The sequence below is a fragment of the Chironomus tepperi genome, unplaced genomic scaffold, assembly GCF_022539635.2.
Source record: "Chironomus tepperi strain 1889 unplaced genomic scaffold, CSIRO-AGI_Ctep_v1 contig_309, whole genome shotgun sequence".
Classification (NCBI taxonomy): domain Eukaryota; kingdom Metazoa; phylum Arthropoda; class Insecta; order Diptera; family Chironomidae; genus Chironomus; species Chironomus tepperi.
In genome coordinates, this window is record NW_027226431.1 from 3,017,193 (window position 1) to 3,041,693 (window position 24,501).

General features: G+C 31.1%; 5 protein-coding genes across 7 annotated transcripts; 2 read left to right on the top strand and 3 right to left on the bottom strand.

Moving 5' to 3' along the window:
* Nucleotides 1–168: 168 nt before the first annotated feature.
* LOC139092608 (aurora kinase B-like) lies at nt 169–1,538 on the bottom strand. The gene is made up of 4 exons (XM_070643083.1): nt 1,298–1,538; nt 1,089–1,230; nt 774–1,030; nt 169–716 (listed from the first exon to the last, which is right to left on the bottom strand). The coding sequence occupies exons 1-4, from the start codon at nt 1,485–1,487 to the stop codon at nt 340–342; spliced, it is 966 nt and encodes a 321-aa protein (XP_070499184.1). The 5' UTR covers nt 1,488–1,538; the 3' UTR covers nt 169–339.
* Nucleotides 1,539–1,826: 288 nt separating this feature from the next.
* Osbp (oxysterol binding protein) lies at nt 1,827–10,000 on the bottom strand. Of its 3 annotated transcripts, none has more exons than XM_070643078.1 (10): nt 9,483–10,000; nt 9,281–9,332; nt 6,553–6,786; nt 4,962–5,086; nt 4,345–4,504; nt 3,329–4,257; nt 3,012–3,110; nt 2,425–2,940; nt 2,272–2,359; nt 1,827–2,203 (listed from the first exon to the last, which is right to left on the bottom strand). In XM_070643078.1, the coding sequence occupies exons 1-10, from the start codon at nt 9,667–9,669 to the stop codon at nt 1,993–1,995; spliced, it is 2,601 nt and encodes an 866-aa protein (XP_070499179.1). In that variant the 5' UTR covers nt 9,670–10,000; the 3' UTR covers nt 1,827–1,992. The 3 variants fall into 3 exon arrangements, with proteins under 3 accessions (XP_070499179.1, XP_070499181.1, XP_070499182.1); XM_070643080.1 differs by having other exon boundaries at nt 6,553–6,666; nt 9,483–9,998; XM_070643081.1 differs by lacking the exon at nt 6,553–6,786 and having other exon boundaries at nt 9,483–9,997.
* A 906-nt stretch (nt 10,001–10,906) lies between these two features.
* LOC139092790 (mitochondrial translation release factor in rescue) lies at nt 10,907–11,338 on the top strand. The gene has a single exon (XM_070643321.1). It carries the CDS (start codon nt 10,907–10,909, stop codon nt 11,336–11,338), a length of 432 nt encoding a protein of 143 aa, XP_070499422.1.
* Taf2 (TATA-box binding protein associated factor 2) lies at nt 11,322–15,234 on the bottom strand. The gene is made up of 3 exons (XM_070643350.1): nt 15,061–15,234; nt 11,651–14,989; nt 11,322–11,567 (listed from the first exon to the last, which is right to left on the bottom strand). The coding sequence occupies exons 1-3, from the start codon at nt 15,175–15,177 to the stop codon at nt 11,397–11,399; spliced, it is 3,627 nt and encodes a 1,208-aa protein (XP_070499451.1). The 5' UTR covers nt 15,178–15,234; the 3' UTR covers nt 11,322–11,396.
* A 372-nt stretch (nt 15,235–15,606) lies between these two features.
* On the top strand, nt 15,607–19,132 carry Raf (Raf oncogene). The gene is made up of 9 exons (XM_070643111.1): nt 15,607–15,725; nt 15,789–16,009; nt 16,073–16,200; nt 16,293–16,443; nt 16,520–17,004; nt 17,060–17,400; nt 17,459–17,813; nt 17,931–18,011; nt 18,067–19,132. Exons 3-9 carry the CDS (start codon nt 16,106–16,108, stop codon nt 18,497–18,499), a joined length of 1,941 nt encoding a protein of 646 aa, XP_070499212.1. The 5' UTR covers nt 15,607–15,725; nt 15,789–16,009; nt 16,073–16,105; the 3' UTR covers nt 18,500–19,132.
* Nucleotides 19,133–24,501: the final 5,369 nt, after the last annotated feature.

Sequence of the window (24,501 nt, forward strand, 5' to 3'; positions counted from 1 at the left end):
TTATAGTTGTAAGGAATTAGAGATTAGATTAATATTAATATTTTAGATGAAAAAAATGTGTGTAAAATAAATTGTGTAGAAATAATAGGAATATAATATGCAGATAAAAAAACAAGCTGTTGTTTTAAGTCCAAAATGCAAAACGAGACTGACTCTATAGTGCTGAGAGAGAAGCTCTCCAATGTTGGTTGAGAGAGAGAGTATTGTAATGTCAAAATGTTTCTACAATGTTTGAATTTTAAACGACCGTTATGCTAGTTCCTTAACGGAAAAATGGAACTAGCTGATTTTACATAATACATGCTAATTAATATCTAATTGTTATAAATTAAGACATTCTTAAACTGCTGTGTATGTTTCGTCCAATGGCCTCTTCATATTCTCTTTTATCCATGGATGTACCATAACTTCTCTCAATGATATTCTCAATCCATTTCGCCTGAGTAGCTTTGAAATGAGATCTCGTGCACCTTGTGTAACGTATCTTGGATAATGAATTTCAATTCGCTTAATTTTAGCATAAGTCTTTTCAGAATCATCTGACTCAAACGGTGGACTTCCAACAAGAAATTCATAGCATAAAACTCCTAAGCACCATTGATCAACACTATCGTCATATGATTTGCCTTCAATCATCTCTGGTGGCAAATAATCCAAGGTTCCACACATTGTTTTACGTTTATTTGAAAGTGTATGTGCGGACCATCCAAAATCAGCTGTAATTACCCATAATTAGTAATTGCAAATATTTAATTAGTTAATTTGTTTCTCACCAAGTTTTACATTGTCATCGCCAGTAAGTAGCAAATTCTCAGGCTTTAAATCTCGATGAATAACGTTGTTTAAATGGCAATAATTTAATGCATCAGCTACTTGATATGTGTACTTTGCTGCTCTGTGCTCATCAAATCGTCCATGAGGAGCGGCCTTTAAATGCCTATACAGTTCTCCTTCACTAGCTAATTCTAGTGCTATGTAGATTTTTCTGTCATCGTAGAACCAAGTGAACAATCGGAGGATATTTGGATGCCTGAAATTGCTCATTTTATCGTAACTGTAATAATTTAAATTAATTTTTAATAACTCACTTTAATCTTGACTGGATCTCAAGTTCTCGTAGGACTTGTTTCTCAACACGTCCTTTAACTAATTCCGATTTGAAGAGGATCTTCATGGCAACAAGAAACTTTGATTTTCGCTCTCTAGCAATGTAAACTCTTCCGAATTTTCCTAAATGATCCAGCACAAAAATTACATTAAAATTATGATTGATTGAGGAGCTTATGATGGCACAAACCTTTTCCTAGCGGTGTTCCTAGCTCAAAATCATCTTTGCACCAAGTATAGCCACTGTTATTGTATGCATAATGCGAAATAATCCCATAATGAATTTGAGTCACAGCATCTTGGAGTTTTTCTGGAACATTATCAACTAAAGATGACAAATCTTCTAGCTGATATACTTTTGTTTCGTGTTTACGACTCATTACAATGTGACTTGTGAAGAAACAAAGCTTAATTAACGTGTAAATGACAAAAAATATTTTAATTTCTATAAATTTGTTCGTTATTGAAGAATTTTCAAATTTATCAGTGATGAAAGTTTTTTTTCTTGTAAATAAAAATTCAAATCTGAAAAATCCGTTAAAAATAAAACATTTAATTTTTTTGTAAATTTAACAATTTTTATTACTATTATATCAATAATAATAATAGTTATAGCAATAATAGTAATAATAATAATATATTTTAAACTTTTTTGAGATATTTTTTTCATCAAATATATTATAGTTTTTTTTTTTTTTTAAATAGGAAACGCAGCTTCATAGTTTTTCATTGTTAATTAAAGAAGAAGTTATTTAGTTAAGCAAAAATTTTGTGTACTACGTACAATATCAAAAAAATACCAAGGGAAAAAGTTCATTGCACAAGAAATCATTCGTCATTGATGCGGGAAATCAAGCAATTCCATTGATTTTGTGATGATTAAATTTAGAAAATTGAAGGACATTTAGACCAATCTTGTTTAGCTTTACAGTCCCAATACTGTCCATTATAAACATGTATTACATTGTCAGTGCCTTCCTCTTTCTCCTTTCTAAACCAAGTCGATTCATATGGTGGATACGGACGGCCTTCTATTGTTGCTTTTTCAGCTTCTGCTTCGCGTTGTCTACGACGTTGTCGTTGTTGTTCCTCAAGTCTATAAAGTAAGTGGTCCGATTAAATTACATACGAAAAAGTATGGAAAGTATAGATGTCAATATTTACCTCAATTTTTCCGAATTGCTCTCATCCCACATTGAATTTTCCATTAAACGTTGATCGGGTCTCAGGCGAGAATCCGTAGGTGCAACATCTAAATTATCATATTCATTAATATCCCATAAATCATTCAATAAACAATAATTTATATATGTTTACCTTCTTCTGGCTCATTTAATTGGCATGCAAGTGTAGTGAAATTATAATATTTATCACAATCAGGCGGTGGCAATCGACGTTGCCAAATCGTCTTATAATTCGAAGTTCTATAAACGGGATTCTCAGGCGATCCACTCGTTGATGTGACCGAGGCAAGTTCCATTTTATTATCCCATGTACCATTTAATACCCATTTAACTTGTTTATCTGGATCCATTACGACACCTTTAACTCTACGCTGTGAATCACGTGTAAAGTACGAATATGGAAGATATTTTAAATGACACTTGTATCCCGCAGCTGATTTTTCACCAATTATTTCCATATCACCATGATTATCAACCCATAAACGTCCCACGATTATATTATGAACAGTCGTCGTCACTTTTCTCCATGAAAATTTATTACCACTTGCTGTAAACTCAACATGCGAATTTCCTAATGGCACAACCTGAATGTATTTGCCACGAAATTTCGATGTCATTGTGAACTCTTGCCAACTCTTCCAGCCACGACCTTTAACATAAATTTAATTTTTTTGTATTATTTATTAGTTCCACAAAATGAGGATAAATGAGTTCAATTACCTTCACAATGTTGGACAGCGACTGGTGGATGATGAGAAACTTGCTCATTTAAACATCTCCATCCTAAATCATCTGTTCTGTCACATTCATAAGTTTCACCTGAAATATGAGCATGAAAAAATCACATTAGTTTTAATCCAAAGAACTCATATGTACATTCAACGATCCCATGACATAAATATTCAAGCTTCAACTTAAATCCTCGGATTTAAAATATAAATCCTGAGATTAAAATTCTAGGATTCAAAAGTTACGCAAATGCTCGTCATTAAATGATAGTCACGCCATGACCTTTATAAAAAAAATCGAATGCTTACCTAACAAGGGATTAAATGGCTTTCCAGTACGATTTGCTGTGGTGCTATAGCTAGAAATTGTAAATGCAGCTACATAAGCTAATTGTTCGCATACAGTTTTACACGTTGCTGCTTTATCAAGCAACTCAGAATATTCAAAGTCTTCGGTTAATCGTTGCAACATCGATAATGGCTCATTAAAATTAACTGGCATGGGAATTTTAGACAAATCTTTTCCAATACAATTCTTAATTATACTCCACAAATTAAGTGGATGATTAGGCTTATCGGGAACTTTAGTTCGTCTCTTAACAAGCGAATTCTTTAGATTAAGCGGCGTAAGTGAGCTGCTAGAATGAACTGATGCTCTATCAGTCACATCTGTGTTACTATTCAATAAATTTGCATCATTATTATCCGAAACAACCAAAACTTGTTGAGATTTATAATCTTCGCCTTCTGAGGAGCTCCTGTCATCCTCATCATTGGATGCATCACGTTGATGTGATTTCGGACCAGGAATCTTTAATATAAATGATGTATCCTCATTTGAGGCAATGGAAGCACCTTCTTGAGCATCATAAAACTCATTTTCTTCATCGTCACTTGGCGATGTTACAAGGGCACGCTGTCCTTGATGTGCAGCTGCCTGCTCTAAATGCGAATGTTGTCTTGCCAATTGTTCAACCATTTCCTCTAAATGCAATTTTTGTTCACGTTCATGCTGAAGCATTTTACTCCATTTATGTCCTTGTGTTTGAGCCGTTGATAAATAATCAGTACATGCATTAATCATAGCATTCGATGATATTCTAAATAATGTTGCTCGTTCATTCACAATTTTATTTTTACTTGCTAAATCCTCTCCACTTTCTAATTCAGAGAGAGCTCTCTGCAATGCACTGCCATGTTTCGTTATCAGATCATAACAAGTTTTCAAATTTTCTAATCTATTTATTGCGCAATAAAGAAAATGAAATGAAAAAAAAAAGTTATTGGATATAAGTTTTTTAATATTTGATCCAAAAAATACTCACTTAATCGTTAAATCACGAACGACAGCATTCAATTCTTCACTCGGAATGGCATTCGCCGTGTTATCCTCCTCTTCTTCCTCACTTTCAATTGCTCTAATTGCTTTCGCTTTTGCTAGTTCCAGTGCAGTTACCCACGATTGTCGTTCTACTTCATTACTTGCTGTAAATATAACATATCGTGAGAATTGATGAATGTGAGTGTATGGAAAGGATTGTACAAGAGTGAGAAAGAGAAATATAATAAAAGTTGGGAAAGGCAAGGATTTTTGTGGACGGAAAGAGCGCATTTTCCTGGGGCAGTGCTTAATATGACTCTTGTGGATGTTGAGAGATGTTGTAAAAAGCCACTACTCGTTTCTAAACCACTAGCTTGCCTAGATAGTGTTTTGGTGTCATGGGATATGACCTGACTAGTCGCAAACCACATACTGCCACAGACGTACAAAAACATGGACTGAACTCTTAGAAAATACGCTCATCTGGTTATACTGTAATAATATTATATTTCCATGCAATCACACACTAAAAATCTCTTTTTCATTGCCGCATAGTGCATGCCATAAAGGCAATAATGAAATAATAAAAGCTGAGAATAAAAAAAAAAGTTTGAAAATTACCTTTAATATGAAAAGTTTGTGTTCCACCATTGGAGATGACGAATGTACATGAATCAACTGTATGAATTAGGGCGCCATGCAGAGATATTGTTCCACGACATGTATGCGCCACTTCTGCTTGATTTCTGTAAGGGAATTTTCCGAAACATATAAAAAAGAGAGAGAAAGAGAAAGAATAGATCGATAAATATGATTTTTTTACTGTTCGTTTCCTTCCAACCAAAGCCACTACCTTTTTACTCATTGTAACGCGAAATTATGATAAAAATATGTAAATAAATAAAAAAGTATGAAGAATAAGAAGGAAAATATATATACAACAACGGTATTAAGGGACGAAGTGCATGAAAATTTATTAACAAATTTATTTTGCCTTTGCTTCCCATACACAAGTCTTTTGTTGTGTATGAAGGAATGGCAACACAAAGTAAGATAGTAGTGACATAGGGGAAAGTAATTAGTAATTAAATATAAATACTGATAGATTGACTAGCTAATCAAAATGCCTTTTTAACACATTCCACACAATTATTTTTCCTTTCTTTACAACTTCTTTTTTTTTTGTCTGATTTAGTTAACAACAAACCATAAATTACTATCTATTAACAACAAAAACTGTTTTGTTAAGAACATGCAAACGAAATTATCATAAAATAAAATTTTTAAATAACATAGAACTACGAAAAATAAATCAGTGTGGCTATTATCGCGAGCATACACATTAACTTTTCATACATTATTAATTAAACTATTTTTTTGTATGTATTTATTTGTTGTTCCTTTTTTTTGATGAAGAGGTGTAATGCTTGAGAGAAGGTAAAAAATAATTAACTGGCATGAAAAATACAGAGGGTTTCTATTGATTCTTGAGATATAAATCAAGTGGAATTGAAGGAAACATTTAACGGGATTTGAAGATTTGAATCTTAACGGCTTTCAAAAATTGAATTTTAGTGTTTTTCAAACATTTGAATTCAAACGGTTTTCAAAAATTTGAATATTAACGACTTTCGAAAATTTGAATTTTATCGGTTCTTCAAAATTTGAATTAAAACCGATTAAAACTTTTACCGTTTCGAAAATTCATGTTTTCATGTTTAAGTGGTCGGAAAGAAAATGAACTTGGATTACTGAATGACTGAATTTTGAACCTTGAAAAACCGTTAGATTTTTTGTAAGATTAAAATGCAATAGATAGGAATTAAAATTAAAATCAATAGAAACGAACTGCAAAACAAAAATCTTATAGCATAAGTAGAACAAAAATCAATGTTATGAAAGTATGTTCCATTCTATACGCAAAAAAAAAATCTCATTTAAATATAAAAATTTATATGTCTATGAGGTGAGATAGAGGCAGCACATAATAATCGTTAGGAAGTTCCCAAAAAAATTAGATTGTCCTTTATAACGATAACAAAAAAAAAGTAAAAGTAATGAGTTAATAAAAAATGTAAATTAACAAGTTAGAGGAACATAAATGGAATTAAAAGCATAAGCTAACCAAAATATTTGCAATTAACAATGACGAATGTCTGATTTGGAATTGTTTTTTTTTTTTTTTTCATTAAGTTCATTTATGACTACTCACTCCACTATGGATGTATGATTATGATTCTTCCTTCGTCGACGAATTGACAATTTACCAACGGAACTTTTATTGTTACTACTCATTGTTGATCCACCACTTGCTCCTGGCTCAGCCCTGTCCCCCAAATACAAAACATCATTTTCATATTTTTCGGTATATTCAATGTCATTTAAGCTTTTTGATTTTATCAAATTCATCAATTTTTTACGTTTCCAATGTTTTTTCTTTGGCATTCTAAGGATTTTTTACATTTTTTTATTGCACAAAATTACATAACGTGATCAAATTGTAAAAGCAATAAAATCCAATATATAAAGTTATAGAAATAGGTGCCAGAAGATTATACAGATGGAAGAGTACGTATGAAAATCAGATTTTAAGGTATTTTCAATTTTTAATTTTTTTTTGAAATATATAAAAAAATGAAAGGGAAAAAAAGAAAAAAAAATATAAAACAAAAAAATAATAAAAAGGTAACAAAATAATGCTAAATAATGACTCATGATCTATAATAAAATAATTTTTAAATGAAATATGGACTTTATGAGAAAAAAACACTCGTTTGATAATGAAATTATTATTATTATTGGCTTGATTATGAATGATGTGTTAAATATTTTAGTAACAATTTATTTCCCCGAACGATATTCTAATTAATGCACCTCTCTCACATATGTGTCTTGAACGTTAATATTCCGAATGATAATGACATAAGGGTAGCAATTAATCTGTATGGAATTAAGTTTTGTATATCCGTCACAAAATTATATATGTAGATATGAATGGAATCAATTCACCTTCATCGCGAGATAGAATCAAGTTAATCATTAGAAAAGATCAAATGTCGTCGATTATTAAGAAGTATTGAGGTATATATCAAGGTATAACCGGTTATTCATAATTTGCAGCTATAGAAAAATTGACCTTAACAGACAAAGAGCATGCTCTCAAGAGCAGAGCAAGCTGGGAGTAACCTGTATGATACAGGTGAGCAAGCTCTCGATGACATGCTGATTGCCAGCTAGAATGAGCTTTTAGCTCCTAAAGCTGAACCATTAGAATTTCTAATAAGCTTCTCGCTGACAATAATTACATTTCTATTGACTGATGGGAATGTCATAACGAAGTTGTAAATAAAATATTCAGATCTACTTAATGGATGCGCACAAATTTGCACACATTCTCAAAATATTTGCATAATTTATTCAATTAGATACCTCTGACCCACTTTTTTTGTGCGTGTGTTATTTAACATAACATGGTCAGGTTAAGTAAACATTTTAAAATGGACTATTTAATCTAAATGGTGTTTGAAAAGGATGTTTGCTAATATTTGAACAAATGATCAGAAAATCATTCAGCAAACATTTGTTCATTTCGTTTCAGTTCATTTGATTTGAAAAAGTTCGGTATTTTGACTCTCAAAAGTTTGTTACTTTGAATTTTGAAATTCGTTATTTTGAAATTCAAAAATTCAAATTTCTAATAATTAACGGATGCTTTGAATTTCAAGCGTTTGCTCTTTTGGCACTCGATCATAAAACCTCAATTTGATATAATTTTACAATGATCGAGTCGGCAAACACGGTACTTCACCACAGCTATAAAAATTCTTTTGGTTATCACATTGAATAAACCAAATTTTGTCATATTGCACCAATATTATATTCTGGTATCAAATGCGATGAAAAAATTTGAAATAAAGTATTACTATCTTACTACATATTGAAGTATATAAAGATTATGAGGCGTGTGTCTTGTCAAAAAATTAAAGAAGTAACGAGACGTAAACAATTCGAAATAACATGGAGAGGAACAGAATTTCTCTCGAGCAATTGAGCATAAAATAATAATTGTTGATAATACATAACATTCCATTTCATTAATAATATATGACTTGTTATCAATAGATGTGATGACAATAAAGCATTTCTCGATTGATAACATAAAATTAAAAAAAAAAGAAAAAGTTGAAAGATAAGGAGCATAAAAATCATGTGTTTTAATGCAAACATTCCGTTTAAACAGAGAACATATTTTAAGGAAATGAGAAAATTTCCCATTTTTTTTGCGTGTCGAGAACGCGAGCCTGTGATATGCTTGTATATTATTTTACCACCTGTTCAGCACACGATACAAGTGAATAAATTCATAATGCAATGCATGCAATAAATGTATACGTACGTTAAAATATCAATAAAGTGTTAATATCAAGGATATACCCAATGCTGATTCTAATGAAATTTTCGGTTTTTTCATTTCAGGATTGAGGATATCCATATGCTTCTAAGAATTACTATCGATAGTATGATATGTATGAGTAACAAACTTAAATAAATAAGAGAAAAATTAGGATAAATTATTGTAAAAAATAAAATGTTAATGGAATGTGTAATGTATGTTGATTCCAATTATTTAATTTCGTTTCAAGTGTATGACAGATAGATAGATAAGATGTAGTAATAAAGAAAAAGAAAAATCATAATCAAATAGATAAAAAATAAATTTAAATATAAAATACATCAAACAGCACACACCATTCATTACATAATATATCTTATGTCTGTACATATCAATATCAATATAATCTTTCAAGACATTTCACCACGTCTGTATGCTGTATATAAGTTAACTTTTTTTTGTCATACAGACGGCCAAAACAAATGAAAATGAATAAGAATGAGAAACGTAGTATTAAAGTATATAAAATGTGGATTAATAAGCTCACCTATAGTATGACAGAACGCCATTTGAGAGCACAAAAAATCGTTTCTGATAGCCTAAGAAAAAGACAAGACAAGACGAGAAATATTGAGTATTGGTGTCATTGAAATCCACTATTGTACATTGATTTGAACTTGATTAAATATGTTTTTTTTCTTCTATGCATTTATATTGCCTTGTATGATGCAATCTTATGTAGCATATACCTTTTAAATAATTTGTCCATTTTAGCAACCATCCAGATTTAGTTATTTTGTTGTTGCTGTTGTTGTTCTTTGATTCGTCTTCAGACATATTAATGATTTTAGCTGATTCTTGACTATTTATGTTGTTGTTCCGTTTTGTTGCTGTATCATTCGATGTTATCGATTTACTAATATTGTTTTCACTCATTCCACTTTATAACTATAATTTGATTTTATATTTTTTTGGGCTATTTTCCAAGCACGGTATATTTATAATATCTGATCTGCCTATCCACTTTTCTTTTTAGATCATTTTTCTTATTTCTTTTTGCGAGAAAAAAAATTCCAAGTCACCAAAAAATAATAAAATTTAAAAAACACTATTAATAAGCTATAGGCAACAAATATCCACTGTACTCCAATTAATTACATTACAGATTTAGAATATGTTCAATAATATTACGTTATCACTGTCTAAAATTTAAGCTTTATATGATTATCGATGAATTTTTATGAAAAAAATTTCTTTAATGAATTTTGCAATCGAAGGAACTTGAGAGATTTCACCGCAGAGGTCACTGAGATAGCTTGATTTGTAAACTTTGGACTGAGATGCTTGAACGTTAATAATTAAATGCTGGAATTGAAAAATTTAATAATTAAATTTATTGTGCTTTTAATGCAGTCTTGCTCTAAAACTTATCACGGAAAATTACTGACAAGAAAATTCAAATTTCTAAAGTTCGATATTTTTTCAAAAACCATCTAACGGTCAATGACCAAAAAAACTAACGGACATTTCAAATTCAAAGTTTTTGTGCATTCGGGCAAATTCGACGCCAACGTCACATCATACTTTTAAAGTGCAAATTTGGCCATTTCACAGGATAATTAATTAAATAGCGGCTTCAAGACGATTATAAAGCTTTTGTAAGGAAGCAAAATATAGAGATACCAATATTGCAGAATTAAATTTCATCGGAAAAACGCTTAAATTTTAATTAATTTACAACGACTAGCCCGTTCCCTACAATCTTTTTTTCCTTTGCCTAGACACTGCCTATAGCTTTTCTGAATAATAATCCCTTGTTTATAGAGGTCGCATCAATCGCAATAAACAGTAAAAACACATGAGATTAAAAAACTTGTTTATTTCAATTAATTAAATAATACAGTGTAAAATGGTCTACAGACAACAAGTTCTAGCGCTTTATAAGGGTAATTATGACTAAGAACATCACATGACATCAAATTTTAATGCTAATAATCTTTATTTACAGAATTATTGCGATACAGTAAAGATTTGAAGCTAACAGACAAAGAGTATTTCAGAAGGTGGGTCAAGGAAGAGTTTATTAGGAATAAGGATATCAAGGAAGGAAACATCCCATATTGCATGAAACAAGCCAGAGTTTTTATGCTAGCCAAAAATGTTCTCTAATATAATGCAACGTAATCCAGTAAATTTAGTTAGACTTTTTAGTAGTATGAAGAAGAAGCTAGATTATTCCAAAGTTCCACAGCTAATTGAAACTGATTTAGAAGAGAACTTTATGAGAGGAGATGGTCCGGGTGGACAAGCAGTTCAAAGAACATCAAATTGCGTCCAACTTCGTCATATACCAACAAATATTATAGTCAAGTATCATGGAACTAGATTACTGTCTAGGAACCGTGAAATCGCTCGCACTTTATTGATTAACAAGCTTGATGAATATTATAATAAGGAAATGTCTGTAGAAAATCAACGTAAAAGGCTGGAAAAAGAAAAGTCTTTAAAACGGCAAAATAAGAACGAAAAACTTCGTAAACTCAAAACGGAATTTAAGAAGAACATGGAATCAATAAAGGATGGCGATGAAAATTACACAAAATAATAAAACATTACTTTATTATTCAATTTAATAAACATTCTTGCTAAAATACATAAACTTTTTAATTTGTTAAATCAAGATTAACTGATGAGGAACGAGAGCTTTCGCCGCTTGATAAAGTTTCAGTAACTTCTCCTTTATGTTTTGCCAGCATTTCCATATTGTGTTTTTCACGTCTCTTTTCCTTCTTGTGCTTCTTTTTGTGGCGTTTCTTGTCCTTCTTCTTCTTTTTCTGTGAATTAATTGAACAAATTTTGTTGGATTAAAAATCAGTTAAATCCTTGGATTTAAAATAAATCCTGAGATTAAACTTACCTTATGTTCCTTAGTCGCTGGCTCTCCAGGATTAGCAGTGCTACTTTCACCAAGATTTGGAATCTCATTGAGTTCAGTGCTTGGTTGTGACTGAGAATCTGATGCATAATCAAGTTTGATTCGTTTAGCTGATGGAATTTCAACAGTCTCGCTGAAAAGTGTCGGAACTTTTTCAGTGTCACTAATTGATGTTGTTGGAATTAATGAAGTTTCAATAGCTTTATAGTCATCAGCATCAATTTTCATGTCAAGATCGTCATGTGTTTCAATTATCATTGTGTCTGCATTATGCTCTTCCATTGATTCTGTGACAACTTCAATACCTTCAATGATCGGTTCCTCTTTGGCATCAACCATGTCAATTTTAAGGTCCTCAACTTCAGTTTTCTCTCTTTCATTTTTGCTTGAAGAAGATTCAACCTTTTGTGGCTGATAAAGTGCATCAAGTTCTGGATTTCTGACCATCATTGGTTCCTTTGCGCCATAAAGTGCATAATAAACATCAACAAGATCACATCGAAGTCGTGTATCGTGTGACAATTTTGTATTCATGCTGCTCCAAATTCTGTCACGTAAATCTTCACGATTTAGTCGATGGTGCTTACCACGTTCAAATGGTGGATTTTCTACAATCATTCTTGACAGTTGATGACGTACTTCCGGGTCTGTATCATTTTCGAGAATTTGTATGATATATTCCATATCCTCCCACTTTCCATCAACTTTTATGTAGTCAACAAGACATTCTAGTGCTGCTAGACGAATATCAATGTACTGTCCATATTCAGCATAACTTTTATAAATTTTGGAACTTGGTGGCAAATGTCCACATTTCTGCAACTTTCTTATTACTTTCAAGCATGAAACAGACACTTTGAATTTATATGAAGGAAGGCTCTTCTCAAGATTTAATATTCTCGTCACTTCCTCTAGAACTAATTTTGCATCTGGTGTTAAATTTTCAGATTTAATTTTTGATCCTTGTTGAATGACAACAGATATGACAGGAGTGATTGATGCACCAAGAGCATCCACAAGTGCTGAACGATAATAAACGTCGGAATAATGATTCTTTGCATTGTCATTGTACTTAAAAAGATCCAATAAGAATCTCATAATTTCTGGTGGACAAATACCGTGTGCTGTTCTCAAGCCAGCCATTGCTAAAGGAATTGTCTTTTGCAGGAAGTAATGTTGGAAATTGGTAAAATTATTCTGTTTTACAATATGCGATGCTGAAAATGATCCAAAAAGCTTCCTAAAAATAGTCAACATTGCTGGTGGACCTGACCATTGTGATGGCATTGCATTAGCTACTTTTGTGAGACATTTAGCAGCTTCACATCTTACTTCATAAAATGTCACTTCATGTTCAATTACATCAGTAAGTGACATTCGAGTTGCGACTGTTGGATATTTTTCTAATGCCTGAATTGCATCGAGTTGTGCTGTCACGTCTCTTTCATGTCTTAATTGAAATTGCCATTGAAAATCAGGTTGTTCACAATTGACATGTCGCATAAGAGTCATTTCAGGATCAAGTCTAATCCATAAAACGGGCGATTCAGACATGACCGATAAATCCATGTCAACTTCCTCGCCTGTACATAATGGAATCTTCTTCTTTTTATTCCTACGAGATTTACTGTGACACGTTATGTCTGATTTGACAATTGTATTTTCAATTTGCAGTGTATGCTTAAATGTTCCATCCAATTCTTGCAATTGTACCAATAAAGGTCCAACGTACTTCCTCACACCTTTTTGATTACATGAATCTTGCCGTATTTCCAATTCTATTGTATTACGTTTACTATTGAATACAGATGTCAGGCTGAATTTAGCATGACCACCTGTTCGTACCCATTGATCGATAAAAACTGTCATGTCTTTTCCAGTCACAGTAAAAATAGCTTTTGTGAACACATTTGTTGATATCAACAATTGATGCCATAAGCCGGCACTAATTTTTGTTGTTGCTGCATTTGTTGCCAGTGCTAACTGCTTATTAAAGACTTGAAGAAGCAGTTCCTGTCCAATTCGATGTTCCAACATTCTTATTACTAAATGAGCTTTCTTTCGCATAATTTCGACATATTTTGGTGACATTGTATGAAGACTTTTTATGGGAAAATAATGAACATTTTCAATTTTCTGTATTTCGACAACTTTAGTTGATTGATTAGCTACAGGAAGTGGAGCAGGTGGTTGAGATGGATCTAAAATAATCCCACCATATTTCTCTTCATACTGCACGACTTCTGCCAATTCTCTTCTTATCCAAGCACGATAAGCATTATTACCGAAACATTTCTTGCTATAAAATCCATTAAGATATTCAGCAATTCCACGTGCAAGCCATACATCATTCCAATTTTTCATCGTTATAAAGCAGCCAAAAAATTGCTCAGCAATTGCTTTCGACATAATTGTACGTGACGTAAAAGTTTGGTCAATAATGGCAATCGAATGAAGAAGATGTGTACTTAAAATTGTCATTGTAGCATAAGCATGAACTTGTCCTTCCAATTCATCGACAAACACTTGTTTATAGCACGAAAATGGAAAACGTGATGCCAAAACTTCCTCAAAGAATTCAAATGCTTCATGCAAATATCTCACTGTATTTTTAAGCAGTGGCAATAGATTTGGCAAACAGAAATGTGTGACTTCATGCATGTTTGGATCAACATATATTTCAAAAGGTCCAACAGCTAATGATATATTTGGTGCACAAATTGGCGTGTTAACAACATAATGGAAAGTCTTTCGTCTTAAATCTGGAGTCATTACAACTTCCGTTAATTCACCATTTGAAACAGCTGTCATTTTCTCATCTACTGTAAATTCTAGCTTCCATGTGCAGGGTTCAGCATATGAATCAACACAAGGGAACCATAAACGTGATGAATTTTCATGTCCATAAGTAAACATATGAGCACCAAGATCGTACATTGCATTTGGATTGTCAGTTCCATCGTCAGGAATAACAAAATGAATTCCACCTGATGGTTCCTCTAAGGAAAACTCTAATCCTACTCTCAATCCACGTCCTTCGCCTATCAAATGATTTGCTTCTTGTGGAATTATGATAACTAATTCACCAGCATTTTGATCAGGATCTATCAATTGAGATGCATTAAAATGATGCTTTGAGAACTGCTCTAATGAACGCGTATTTGGATTCTCCTGACAAATGTTTGTAAATGGATCAAAATAGTGAAATTGAGCTTCATAAGTGTCATTTAAGATTGCTTTGTATATTCGACACTGTTTTGCATTTAATTTGATGTATTTTAGTGTCTCTCTTACAGGAACGATCGTTAATTCCGTAAAACCCTAGAAGACAGTGAAAAACATAAAAATATTAATTTTCAGCTAGTTTAATCGGCATTTAAAAACAAACTTACAATTATACTCTTTTTTTCGAATGATATACCAGTCAGTGCTAAAATCTGATGTGCTAATTTGAACGGTCTTGGTGACTCCTCTGTTTTCTCCTTCTCCTTTACTTTTAATTCTTTCATTTTACCATGAAATTTTAATTAAATTTATTTTCAATTTATTGTTTGTTGTTTTTATGTTTTGTGTGTCTAGTTTCAATCCCTGTAAATTCAAATGCTTGAAATACGTTACTCAACTTTTTGATTTTTTATGATTTAGGGGTATTATGTGTGTCAACAATATTCACACCAAAAACCGGCTTTTTTATTTTGTTTAATTTGCTTAGTTAATGTAGAAATTCTAGCCAAAATTGTGAAATTTCGTCTATAAATGATGATTCAAAAACTAACGGATAATAAAAATTCAAATTTTATGTTGACTTTTTTCAAATACTCGGAGTACACCCCGAAGAGTTTTGCAATTTTAAAAATAGCTTAAAAGTTGGTTAATATTGCTGAAAACTTACTTTAAGATGCTTTATCTAATTAACTGTTGAAAAAGCTGCATCATTCTGAACTTATCAGTCGCCAATGGGAGCTCTAAAAGCATTATTTTATTAATTTAGAAACTTTTGAGTTTGTAAACAAAGAAGGCAAAGAGAAATCATAAACATTCAAATTTTTGAAAGCCGGTAAAACCTTTAAAAAATTTAAATCGTTAAAATTCTACTCTAGTAATTTTAATTCATTTAAAGGTCAGAATATAATGCGGTGTGAATAGAATGCCCATATCTACAAGCCAGAAAAAGCACAGGTCACAGTAAAATTCGCCAGTTCTAAAAAATCGGAGAAAACCCAGTCGTAGTATTATTAAGATTTTCTGCATTATTATTCATTATCTATCAGGTAAAGATGTGAAAATTTTCTAAATTATGTTAAAATGCAAGGATTAAATAAACAGGAGATAGAAATAACGGTGAGTAAGAGTGAAAACATGTGGAAAAATGGTGAAAAATGAAAATTGATTTTTTTTATTCAGGATAAAATTAATTTTGAATAAACAACACTTAAAATGGATCAAAACGGCACATTAACTGACAGTGCTCTCTTAATTGAGATGCAAATGGAACTGGAAAATGTACAAAGTGTCATAAAATTCACAAAAAGGTACTTTTTCCATACTTTTTTCTTTTCAATACGAAAAATTTTCCTAATATGAAAATTTGTTTTTCCTTTTTCTAATCCTTCGAAAAATGCAGCTCTATTGATGCTTTAAATGAAAGATTTAGTAAATTTAAGCCATCACCAAAAATCTATGTTGAGGAATATCAGGACCTTACACGAAAATTACATGAATTTAAGACAATGGAACAAAATTTAATCGAAAAAATACAATCATTAGAAGCTGAAGTAAGTTTTTCTTTGGGGTTGCATCCATTTTTGGATCATATAGTAATGCACGATTTTTTTTTTTTTGCTTTTTTAGTTGGAAAGTAAATCACATCCGAAGCAACCAAAATTATTTCTTAGAGCACATTTGCCAAATCAACAGCGTACAACAATCAATATTGTCGCTGGTCAGAGACTTCGTGATGCATTAGCAAAAGCCCTCAGTCGTCGTAATATGAATTTTGAAATGTGTGAAGTCTATCAACCGAATTCGGATATACCCATTCCATGGGATACAGACATTAGTACAATCAATTGTGATGAGATTAGTGTTAAAATATTGGACATTGTGGGATTTCCAACATATATCTCACATCAATTCATTCGCAAGACATTCTTCTCACTTGCATTTTGTGAATGCTGTCGAAGACTTTTATTCACTGGATTTTATTGCAATCAGTGTAACTATAGATTTCATCAACGATGTGCTGACAAGGTTCCACCGCTATGTAGTAAATTGCAAATGGACACTTACTATCAATTATTGCTCTCCGAAACTGCTGGATCTAGTGGATTCCACAGGTAGCTATAGCTTTGCATGTCAAAAATTCAAGTCTTATTTTTGTACAATTTCCAGACATCCAAAAACATTAAACTTTGAGAATCGATCAAATTCAGCACCAAATGTTTGTGTTAATAGTGTCCTAAAAGGAGTCGATCATAAGATTTTAGTAAATGCAAAGTGCCCATTGCCTTTGCAACCATACTCTGAACATTCACATTCCACTCAAGCATCGCCAACAAATACATTGAAGCATGCCAAAAGAAGACAACGTGCTCGATCAGCTGATGAGAGCAATAAGATTTTATCGCCACGCGAACAAATGCAGTCAGCCGGTGAGGACTGGAATATTGATGCAAGTGAAATTCTCTTGGGTCCTCGTATCGGAACTGGCTCGTTTGGAACTGTATATAAAGGTGAATATTAGTCAATCACATGATATTTCAATTAACTAATTAATTTGATTGATTACAGCTCATTGGCATGGACCGATAGCAGTTAAAACGTTAAATGTGAAAACTCCAACGCCAGCTCAATTGCAAGCGTTCAAAAATGAAGTAGCAATGCTAAAAAAGACTCGTCATTGCAATATATTGCTGTTTATGGGATGCGTGAGTAAGCCGTCTCTAGCGATTGTTACACAGTGGTGTGAAGGAAGCAGTCTTTATAAACATATTCATGTACTTGAAACAAAGTTTAAACTGAATACACTTATCGACATAGCACGTCAGGTTGCACAGGGAATGGATTATTTACATGCCAAAAATATTATTCATCGTGATTTAAAATCAAATAATATTTTCTTACATGATGATCTCACAGTTAAAATGTATGTATAATAATTTGGGAGATAAATGCTACTAATTACTTGAAACTCTCATATTCTGACTGACTATTATAGTTAATAATAAAACTGATAATTATCATTTCCTCTTTCACACTTTAGTGGTGATTTCGGTTTAGCAACTGCCAAAGTTCAATGGTCAGGAGCAACAGGACAAAATCAGCCAACAGGTTCCATATTATGGTAATTTAATGCAATTATATCCTTTGAAGCTGTTAATTAATGTATGACATTTTAGGATGGCACCGGAAATCATACGCATGGAAGAACCAAATCCATATTCTTTTCAATCAGATGTTTATTCATTTGGCGTTGTACTTTATGAACTTTTAACCGAACAATTACCATATTCACATATTAATAATAAAGATCAGATTTTGTATTTAGTTGGTCGTGGATTATTGAGACCAGATTTGTCAAAAGGACGATCTGATTGTCCACAAGCATTAAAACGTTGCGCGGAAGACTGTATCAAGTTTGATAGATGTGAACGGCCATTGTTTCGTTTATTACTTAATATGTTGGAAAATATTTTGAGGACATTACCAAAAATTCATCGAAGTGCAAGTGAACCGAATTTGACACAATCGCAATTACAGAATGATGACTTTCTATTTATGTGCTCTAGTCCTAAAACGCCTGTTGGTACGGGCTTTACAATATTTAGATAAGCTGATTATTTTTCCTACTATTCATTAATTTTCATAAAAAGAAAAAAATAAGTAAAAAATGATAATGAAAAAAAAAAAAAAAATCTTACATACAACATAACTACATAGAGCTTTCATCAACATAAATTATTTATTTAATGACGTTTTCCTTTTCATCTTCTTACAAAACCATAAAAAATTATTAAAAATCGATTCGAAACAAAGCAGGAAAAATTAATCTAAAAATTTGTCAGGACTTAAAGCCTAGCTTCACTATTCTCGAGTGGATTCAAATATGTTAGAACTGGGCATTGACTGGACTGAACTGGACAACTAGTTATGACGTATTTTTGTCCATTCGGGATTTTTACAATAATTTTCTTAATCAATGTACAACACACAAAACACTTTAGCTGATATATTAAACTGCTGTCATTCAAAAAAGTATTTAATTTGTATTTTTCTAATAATTTTTCCTTAATTTATCTCATTTTGTGTAAATATCGGGAAAACACACACATGCACACACACAAACAAACACACATACACACTCATCAATGAAAATAAAATACATAATTTATGCCACATAATTTACTGAATATAAAAGGCAAATCAAATGTAAATAAAAACAATTATCGTTATTATCTAAAACAATATGAATTTTTAATTAAGTAGGTAGTCATTGAATTACAGATTTACAATGGATTTATTTATTTGAAAAATTAACGGCTTTTGAAAATTCAAATTTTTTGCTTCTTTGAATTCGCCTTCACATCTTTTGGATAAAGCGAATTGAAAATATTAAAGAAATCAATTTTCTGATTTTTCATTTTTGATTCGTTTCTAAATTATATCTAGCAAAGTTTAGAAAGGAATTGAAATATTCTGGCAGGTATGGTAAACTATTGATAAAATTAGTGTTAATTTGAGAGCATACCGCTTTGTTGAGATCAATTGAAACTGCAAAGTTTACATGATAAACTTGATTTAATTTTCTTCAAGATTTAAGGCTTTTTTATTGCCGATTTTCTATATATCACTCAACAAGCAATGCTTTATCAAACAAATTAATTCATAGATTTTCATAAATTATGCAGAGCTATAGATTCAATTAACACTATTTTTGATTCCAAATAAAATCGTTAATAATGTTGGATATTCTAATTATGAGCATTTTTCATACGACATAGTTCGCTGCACATATTAGAATGCAAATTCATCAGGAATTAGAATGACTATAAATTCGTACTATTTGATCATGAATATTCTACTTATGTTCTTAATTGGACATTGCACAGCATCTGATATCAAATATTTTAATGATAATTGCAAATAGTGCCAACAAACTGTCGTCACAGAGTGCGAATGCGATAGAATCCTATAATTTATTATGGCAGTTTTGATCAAGGATTGCAAAACGCATTTTTAGGAATCAACTAAAATATAGTCATTGCTATTGTATATTTATTATTACCATATTTTAATTTCTAATCCTCTGATCGTCCATCAAATCAATTGTATAGACTATAGACTGTAATTACATATTTAGTAATAACGTAAATAATGCATATTTATTGTCAATCTTGTCAGACAATATGAAAATCAAAAGTTGTCAGTGTCAATAGCCATACACAAACTAATAGAATAGCATTCAACAGCAATGGAAAATTATTTTACATCAATCCAGCCTTTTTATAGATTGGCAAAGTTTTTTGGACTCTTTCCGATGAGCTATGAAGGACTAGTTACAAAAGGAGTTCTTAAGTTCTCTGTTTGCGGTGTTATAAAAACACTGTTGGCTTTCTTGGTATTACTTGCAATGATTTTTTTCATCCTATTAAATCATATTATACTTTTTGTTCAGCGCCGACCATTTTTGATTCATATGGTGTGGTCATGGTTTCTGGTCCTAATTTATCCAGTAATTTTCATTCAATTAGTCATTCAACTTTTCAAAATGAAGAAAATCAGAAGTTTCTTATTATTTATGAACGCAATAGATGGCAAATTGAATCATTTAGTTACAATACAGCATAAGAGACATCGAAGATTTATCCATTCGATTTTGGGGTTTCTTGTCGTAACAATGCTCATCAGGTTTGCATTGCAAATTTATTTTCTTGTATACAATGAGTCTCAGTATCGAGCTACACCAAGAGTTGTAATTCAGGAAATTTGCTACATGTGCTTTCTATTTTACTACTGCTTCTTTTCACTGCAATTCATATTTATCACATATTTACTTCGTGAGAGATTCAAAGCTCTAAAAGATTTGTTAAGGTAAAATTTGAATTAATTCTTTTAATGCCAGAATTTGAAGTTGACTCGGATTTTGTATGGGAAACGTTAACTCGACTTCATACGAAATTCAAGTCGACTTCGAGCTCTGTCAATGCTAATTCTGACAAATTTACTCCTTTAGATTCGAAACTTTCAATGAAAAGCTTTTTAATGTCAAATTATTTGGTGAAGTTTTTCACGATTTATGCGATGCTGTTAAACTTATAAACAAGTTGGCGACTTTTCATCTTCTACCGATCTTACTGGCAATGCTTCTGATTGATATCGTTGGATTGTATAATATCTTTAAAATATATGTTCTTGCTGGAAATATTGCTGCTATTTACAATATTTTACTTTTCATCATTTTTAACTTCATCGTAAGAACATTCATAGCTCATATTGGAAGCTCAACATCAAAGGAACCAAAAGAATTAATTGAAATGATTGCAAAACTAATCAATAAGCTATCGCCAAATCATTTATTGAGGATTAATTTATTTAACTACATGAAGCAGTTTCAAACTAGAAATTTTAAATTTCAGACGTTGTTTCTTACAATCGATTGGAATATTGTGCTTGGTGTAAGTGATGAATGTAATAGCTGAATGATTAATAATTCATAAATGCACATTATTTCCAGACCACATCCACAACCGTGACCTATCTAATTATATTGTGAGTAGCTTATCAGTATTTGCAATAGACTAATTGGCTATGCATTGCTCAATTACAGATGTCAGTTTCAATCACCATTAGCTAATTAGATTGAGAGGAAGACTTTGAAGTTGTGGACAATTTTCATAACACCTGCATATCTCGTACTTAATTTACAAAATGACAATTTTACTTGCTAATGCTCAACTAATGCAAATTAATTTAATTATTGTTAGTATCCAGCTATTGCTAATTTGAGTTAATATTCTTTGTGCCTTTTGTACAACAAGTCTAAAATGGCAAACTATTTTACATCAATTGAACCGTTTTATAGAATTGCAAAAATATTCGGACTCTTTCCAATGAGTTTTGAGGAGCCTGTAAGGAAAGGGAATCTAAAATTTACAAAAATCAGCATTTTAAGACTGCTGCCAACTTCGTGTTTTTATTAGCAATGAATGTCTTGATAATTCATAATCACAAAACGTATCAATCGGAAAATCAACCTTTTTTGGATATGATGATTTGGTCATGGTTCCTAATTCTCGTATATCCAACAATTATTTTTCAATTGACACTACAAGTTTACAAAATGAGAGATATCAGGAACTTTATTCAGTTTATGCATCAAATTGACTTGAAATTTCGACATCTTCATATTCAAATTGACCATAAAAGATGTCAAAAGATAATATCCTATACAACAATGTTTGCGATTGGAAATATGGCGATAAAATTTTTTTGCAACAGCAATATTCTATGGAGTTACAAGTGGCACGCGTACTTTTACAGAAGCTAATATTATACTTCAAGAAATCTTTTATCTCTGCTTTCTGTTTTATCAAATCTTTTTTACAATTCAATTTATATTTCCTGTTTATTTAATTAAGGAGCGGTTTGGGGCGTTGAAGGAAGTTTTAAGGTAAGATTTGAAGTATTTACTATCAATTCCGAGCGACACAAATGAAAAAGACTCCGTATTACCTTCTTTATTATCACAAAATGGAATTCGCCTTCTTTTGGCAGCCATATGGACGCTAAACGGAGGTGGCTTCCTTTTGGTGCTAATAAAAGAGTTAAAAGTCAACTTTATTTTCAGATACGAAAGATTTGATAAACAATATTTAGATCTTCGGTTATTCGCCAACACATTTCACGACCTCTGCGATGCAATCGAAAGTATCAATAATCTGTTTGCAAGTCATCTTATTCCTATTTTATTGGCAATGATAGCAGTTAATGTTTTTGGAGTGTATAATATTTTTAAATTCCTAACAATACCTGGGAGTACTTTTATGTATCTTGCAACTATATACTACATTTCAATTCATTTTATATTGATGGTGTTTACTGCACATATTGGAAGTACAACATCACGAGAGCCTGAAAAGCTGATTGAGATGATTGCAAAACTTATTAATTTGTTGTCACTAAATCATCCGACGAGATTTGTTTTGTACAATTATATGAAGCAGTTTCAAACTAGGAATTTTAAATTTCAAACTTTATTTCTTACAATTAATTGGAATATTGTGCTTGGTGTAAGTTTAAATCCAAATTTTCAGTGAATAATGCATTTTTGTCCACTCTGATTTTAAATTAATGAAAAATTAACATTATTTGCAGACCACGTCAACAACCATGACTTATTTGATCATTATGTAAGTAGCTTTTAGCCTGTTAATTTATTTAATTTATAAATGTTGATTAATATCTTTTTTCAGATGTCAGTTTCAATCGCCAATAGCTTAATAAATGAATACGAGGATTGATCAATTGATTTAAATACTTTGCATGCACGCTTTAATTAAAAAAAATTTTCAAGTGCTATTTACATCAAGTAAATGATTAATAAAGTAATTATGTGTGAAAGCACATTTGTATGTTAAATGGAATTAAATTAACATTAAATTATGGAAAACGTTTTGAATGCAACAAGTTTTACGTGTCATATATCAATTAAATCGTCGAGTCTGAGGTCATTTTTGCACCCTATGCAAAATAAAGGCTCCATAAAGAAATAATAACGCAAATGTTTGTGTATAAAATTGTTCGCATAATTTAGAAACAATATCAACATTTGCATACTTAATCAATATGTGAGTTCTATCTCTATCCTATATTTAACTAATAGTTTATTATATTTCTTATTTATTTGGTCATTAATTATTAAAAATACTTATTTTAGTTGATGAAATTATTGTTTGTTGTAACAAAATGTAGAATTTCGGAATTCAAATGCAGATGGCTCAGCCATAAACCTTATAAAACTCCGCAAAACCTCCTTTAACACCATTCAAATGAACAATGACTAATTCAATAATGTTTATTCTTCAAAGTTTAAAAACAGACTGAATTGTTGTATGAAAAGGGGTTTTCAACTATGTTCATAAATAATATTTAAAACTCAAATGAACGTTTAACAGTTTTTCCAATAACTTGTTTTAAAATTATCTTTAAAACTTACTATGATGTTAGTTTAAAAACTTTAATATTTGAATTCAATGTCTGAATTTTAAAAATTTTGTTATCCTTCCAAATAGATGACTTACATCATATTAACTTTCCTAGTGATCACGTAATGACATACAATTTTAGTAATATTTGCTTATAAATATCAATTAATTTTAATTATAATTTATCATGATAAACATAGACCATGTTAAAGTCAATTAATTATATTGCAGCATTTAATACTTTTATTGCTTCAAACACAAAAACTTCTTTTTAGTCTGTCAATTAACTTTCATCAAGTACTACTTAAAATTCGATCAATTAATAATTCAATTCATCAAAAATGGAAAATTTTTACACGTCAATTGAGCCTTTATGTTCATTTTTGAGATTCTTGGGATTTTTTCCCAGAACTTTTGTAAATCCAGTGTATAAAGGACATCTACAAAGGACTAAAATATCTGCAATTCAAACAATAATTGGAATTGGAATCATAATAGCATTGAGTTTTGGAAGCATTTTACATTATATGTTTTTTGAAGTCTATCTATATAATTTCTTGACTTATCAAATATGGACAGTTATCCTAGCTTTGGGAATCGTCTTATTTTTCATCGAATGTATTTATCAAA

Excerpts from the sequence above, each read along its gene's own strand:
- LOC139092608 (XM_070643083.1), bottom strand. The coding sequence starts at position 1,487 with ATGAGTCGTAAACACGAAACAAAAGTATATCAGCTAGAAGATTTGTCA. Across the intron at positions 1,231-1,297 it reads AGGAACACCGCTAGGAAAAG|GAAAATTCGGAAGAGTTTAC; the intron begins GTTTGTGCCATC and ends TGGATCATTTAG. Across the intron at positions 1,031-1,088 it reads GAGATCCAGTCAAGATTAAA|GCATCCAAATATCCTCCGAT; the intron begins GTGAGTTATTAA and ends GAGCAATTTCAG.
- Osbp (XM_070643078.1), bottom strand. The coding sequence starts at position 9,669 with ATGAGTGAAAACAATATTAGTAAATCGATAACATCGAATGATACAGCA. Across the intron at positions 2,941-3,011 it reads CGCTGTCCAACATTGTGAAG|GTCGTGGCTGGAAGAGTTGG; the intron begins GTAATTGAACTC and ends TTTATGTTAAAG. Across the intron at positions 2,204-2,271 it reads AGCAATTCGGAAAAATTGAG|ACTTGAGGAACAACAACGAC; the intron begins GTAAATATTGAC and ends CTTACTTTATAG.
- LOC139092790 (XM_070643321.1), top strand. The coding sequence starts at position 10,907 with ATGCAACGTAATCCAGTAAATTTAGTTAGACTTTTTAGTAGTATGAAG.
- Taf2 (XM_070643350.1), bottom strand. The coding sequence starts at position 15,177 with ATGAAAGAATTAAAAGTAAAGGAGAAGGAGAAAACAGAGGAGTCACCA. Across the intron at positions 14,990-15,060 it reads TCGAAAAAAAGAGTATAATT|GGTTTTACGGAATTAACGAT; the intron begins GTAAGTTTGTTT and ends ACTGTCTTCTAG. Across the intron at positions 11,568-11,650 it reads CAGCGACTAAGGAACATAAG|AAAAAGAAGAAGAAGGACAA; the intron begins GTAAGTTTAATC and ends ATTAATTCACAG.
- Raf (XM_070643111.1), top strand. The coding sequence starts at position 16,106 with ATGGATCAAAACGGCACATTAACTGACAGTGCTCTCTTAATTGAGATG. Across the intron at positions 16,201-16,292 it reads GTCATAAAATTCACAAAAAG|CTCTATTGATGCTTTAAATG; the intron begins GTACTTTTTCCA and ends CGAAAAATGCAG. Across the intron at positions 17,814-17,930 it reads GATGATCTCACAGTTAAAAT|TGGTGATTTCGGTTTAGCAA; the intron begins GTATGTATAATA and ends TTCACACTTTAG.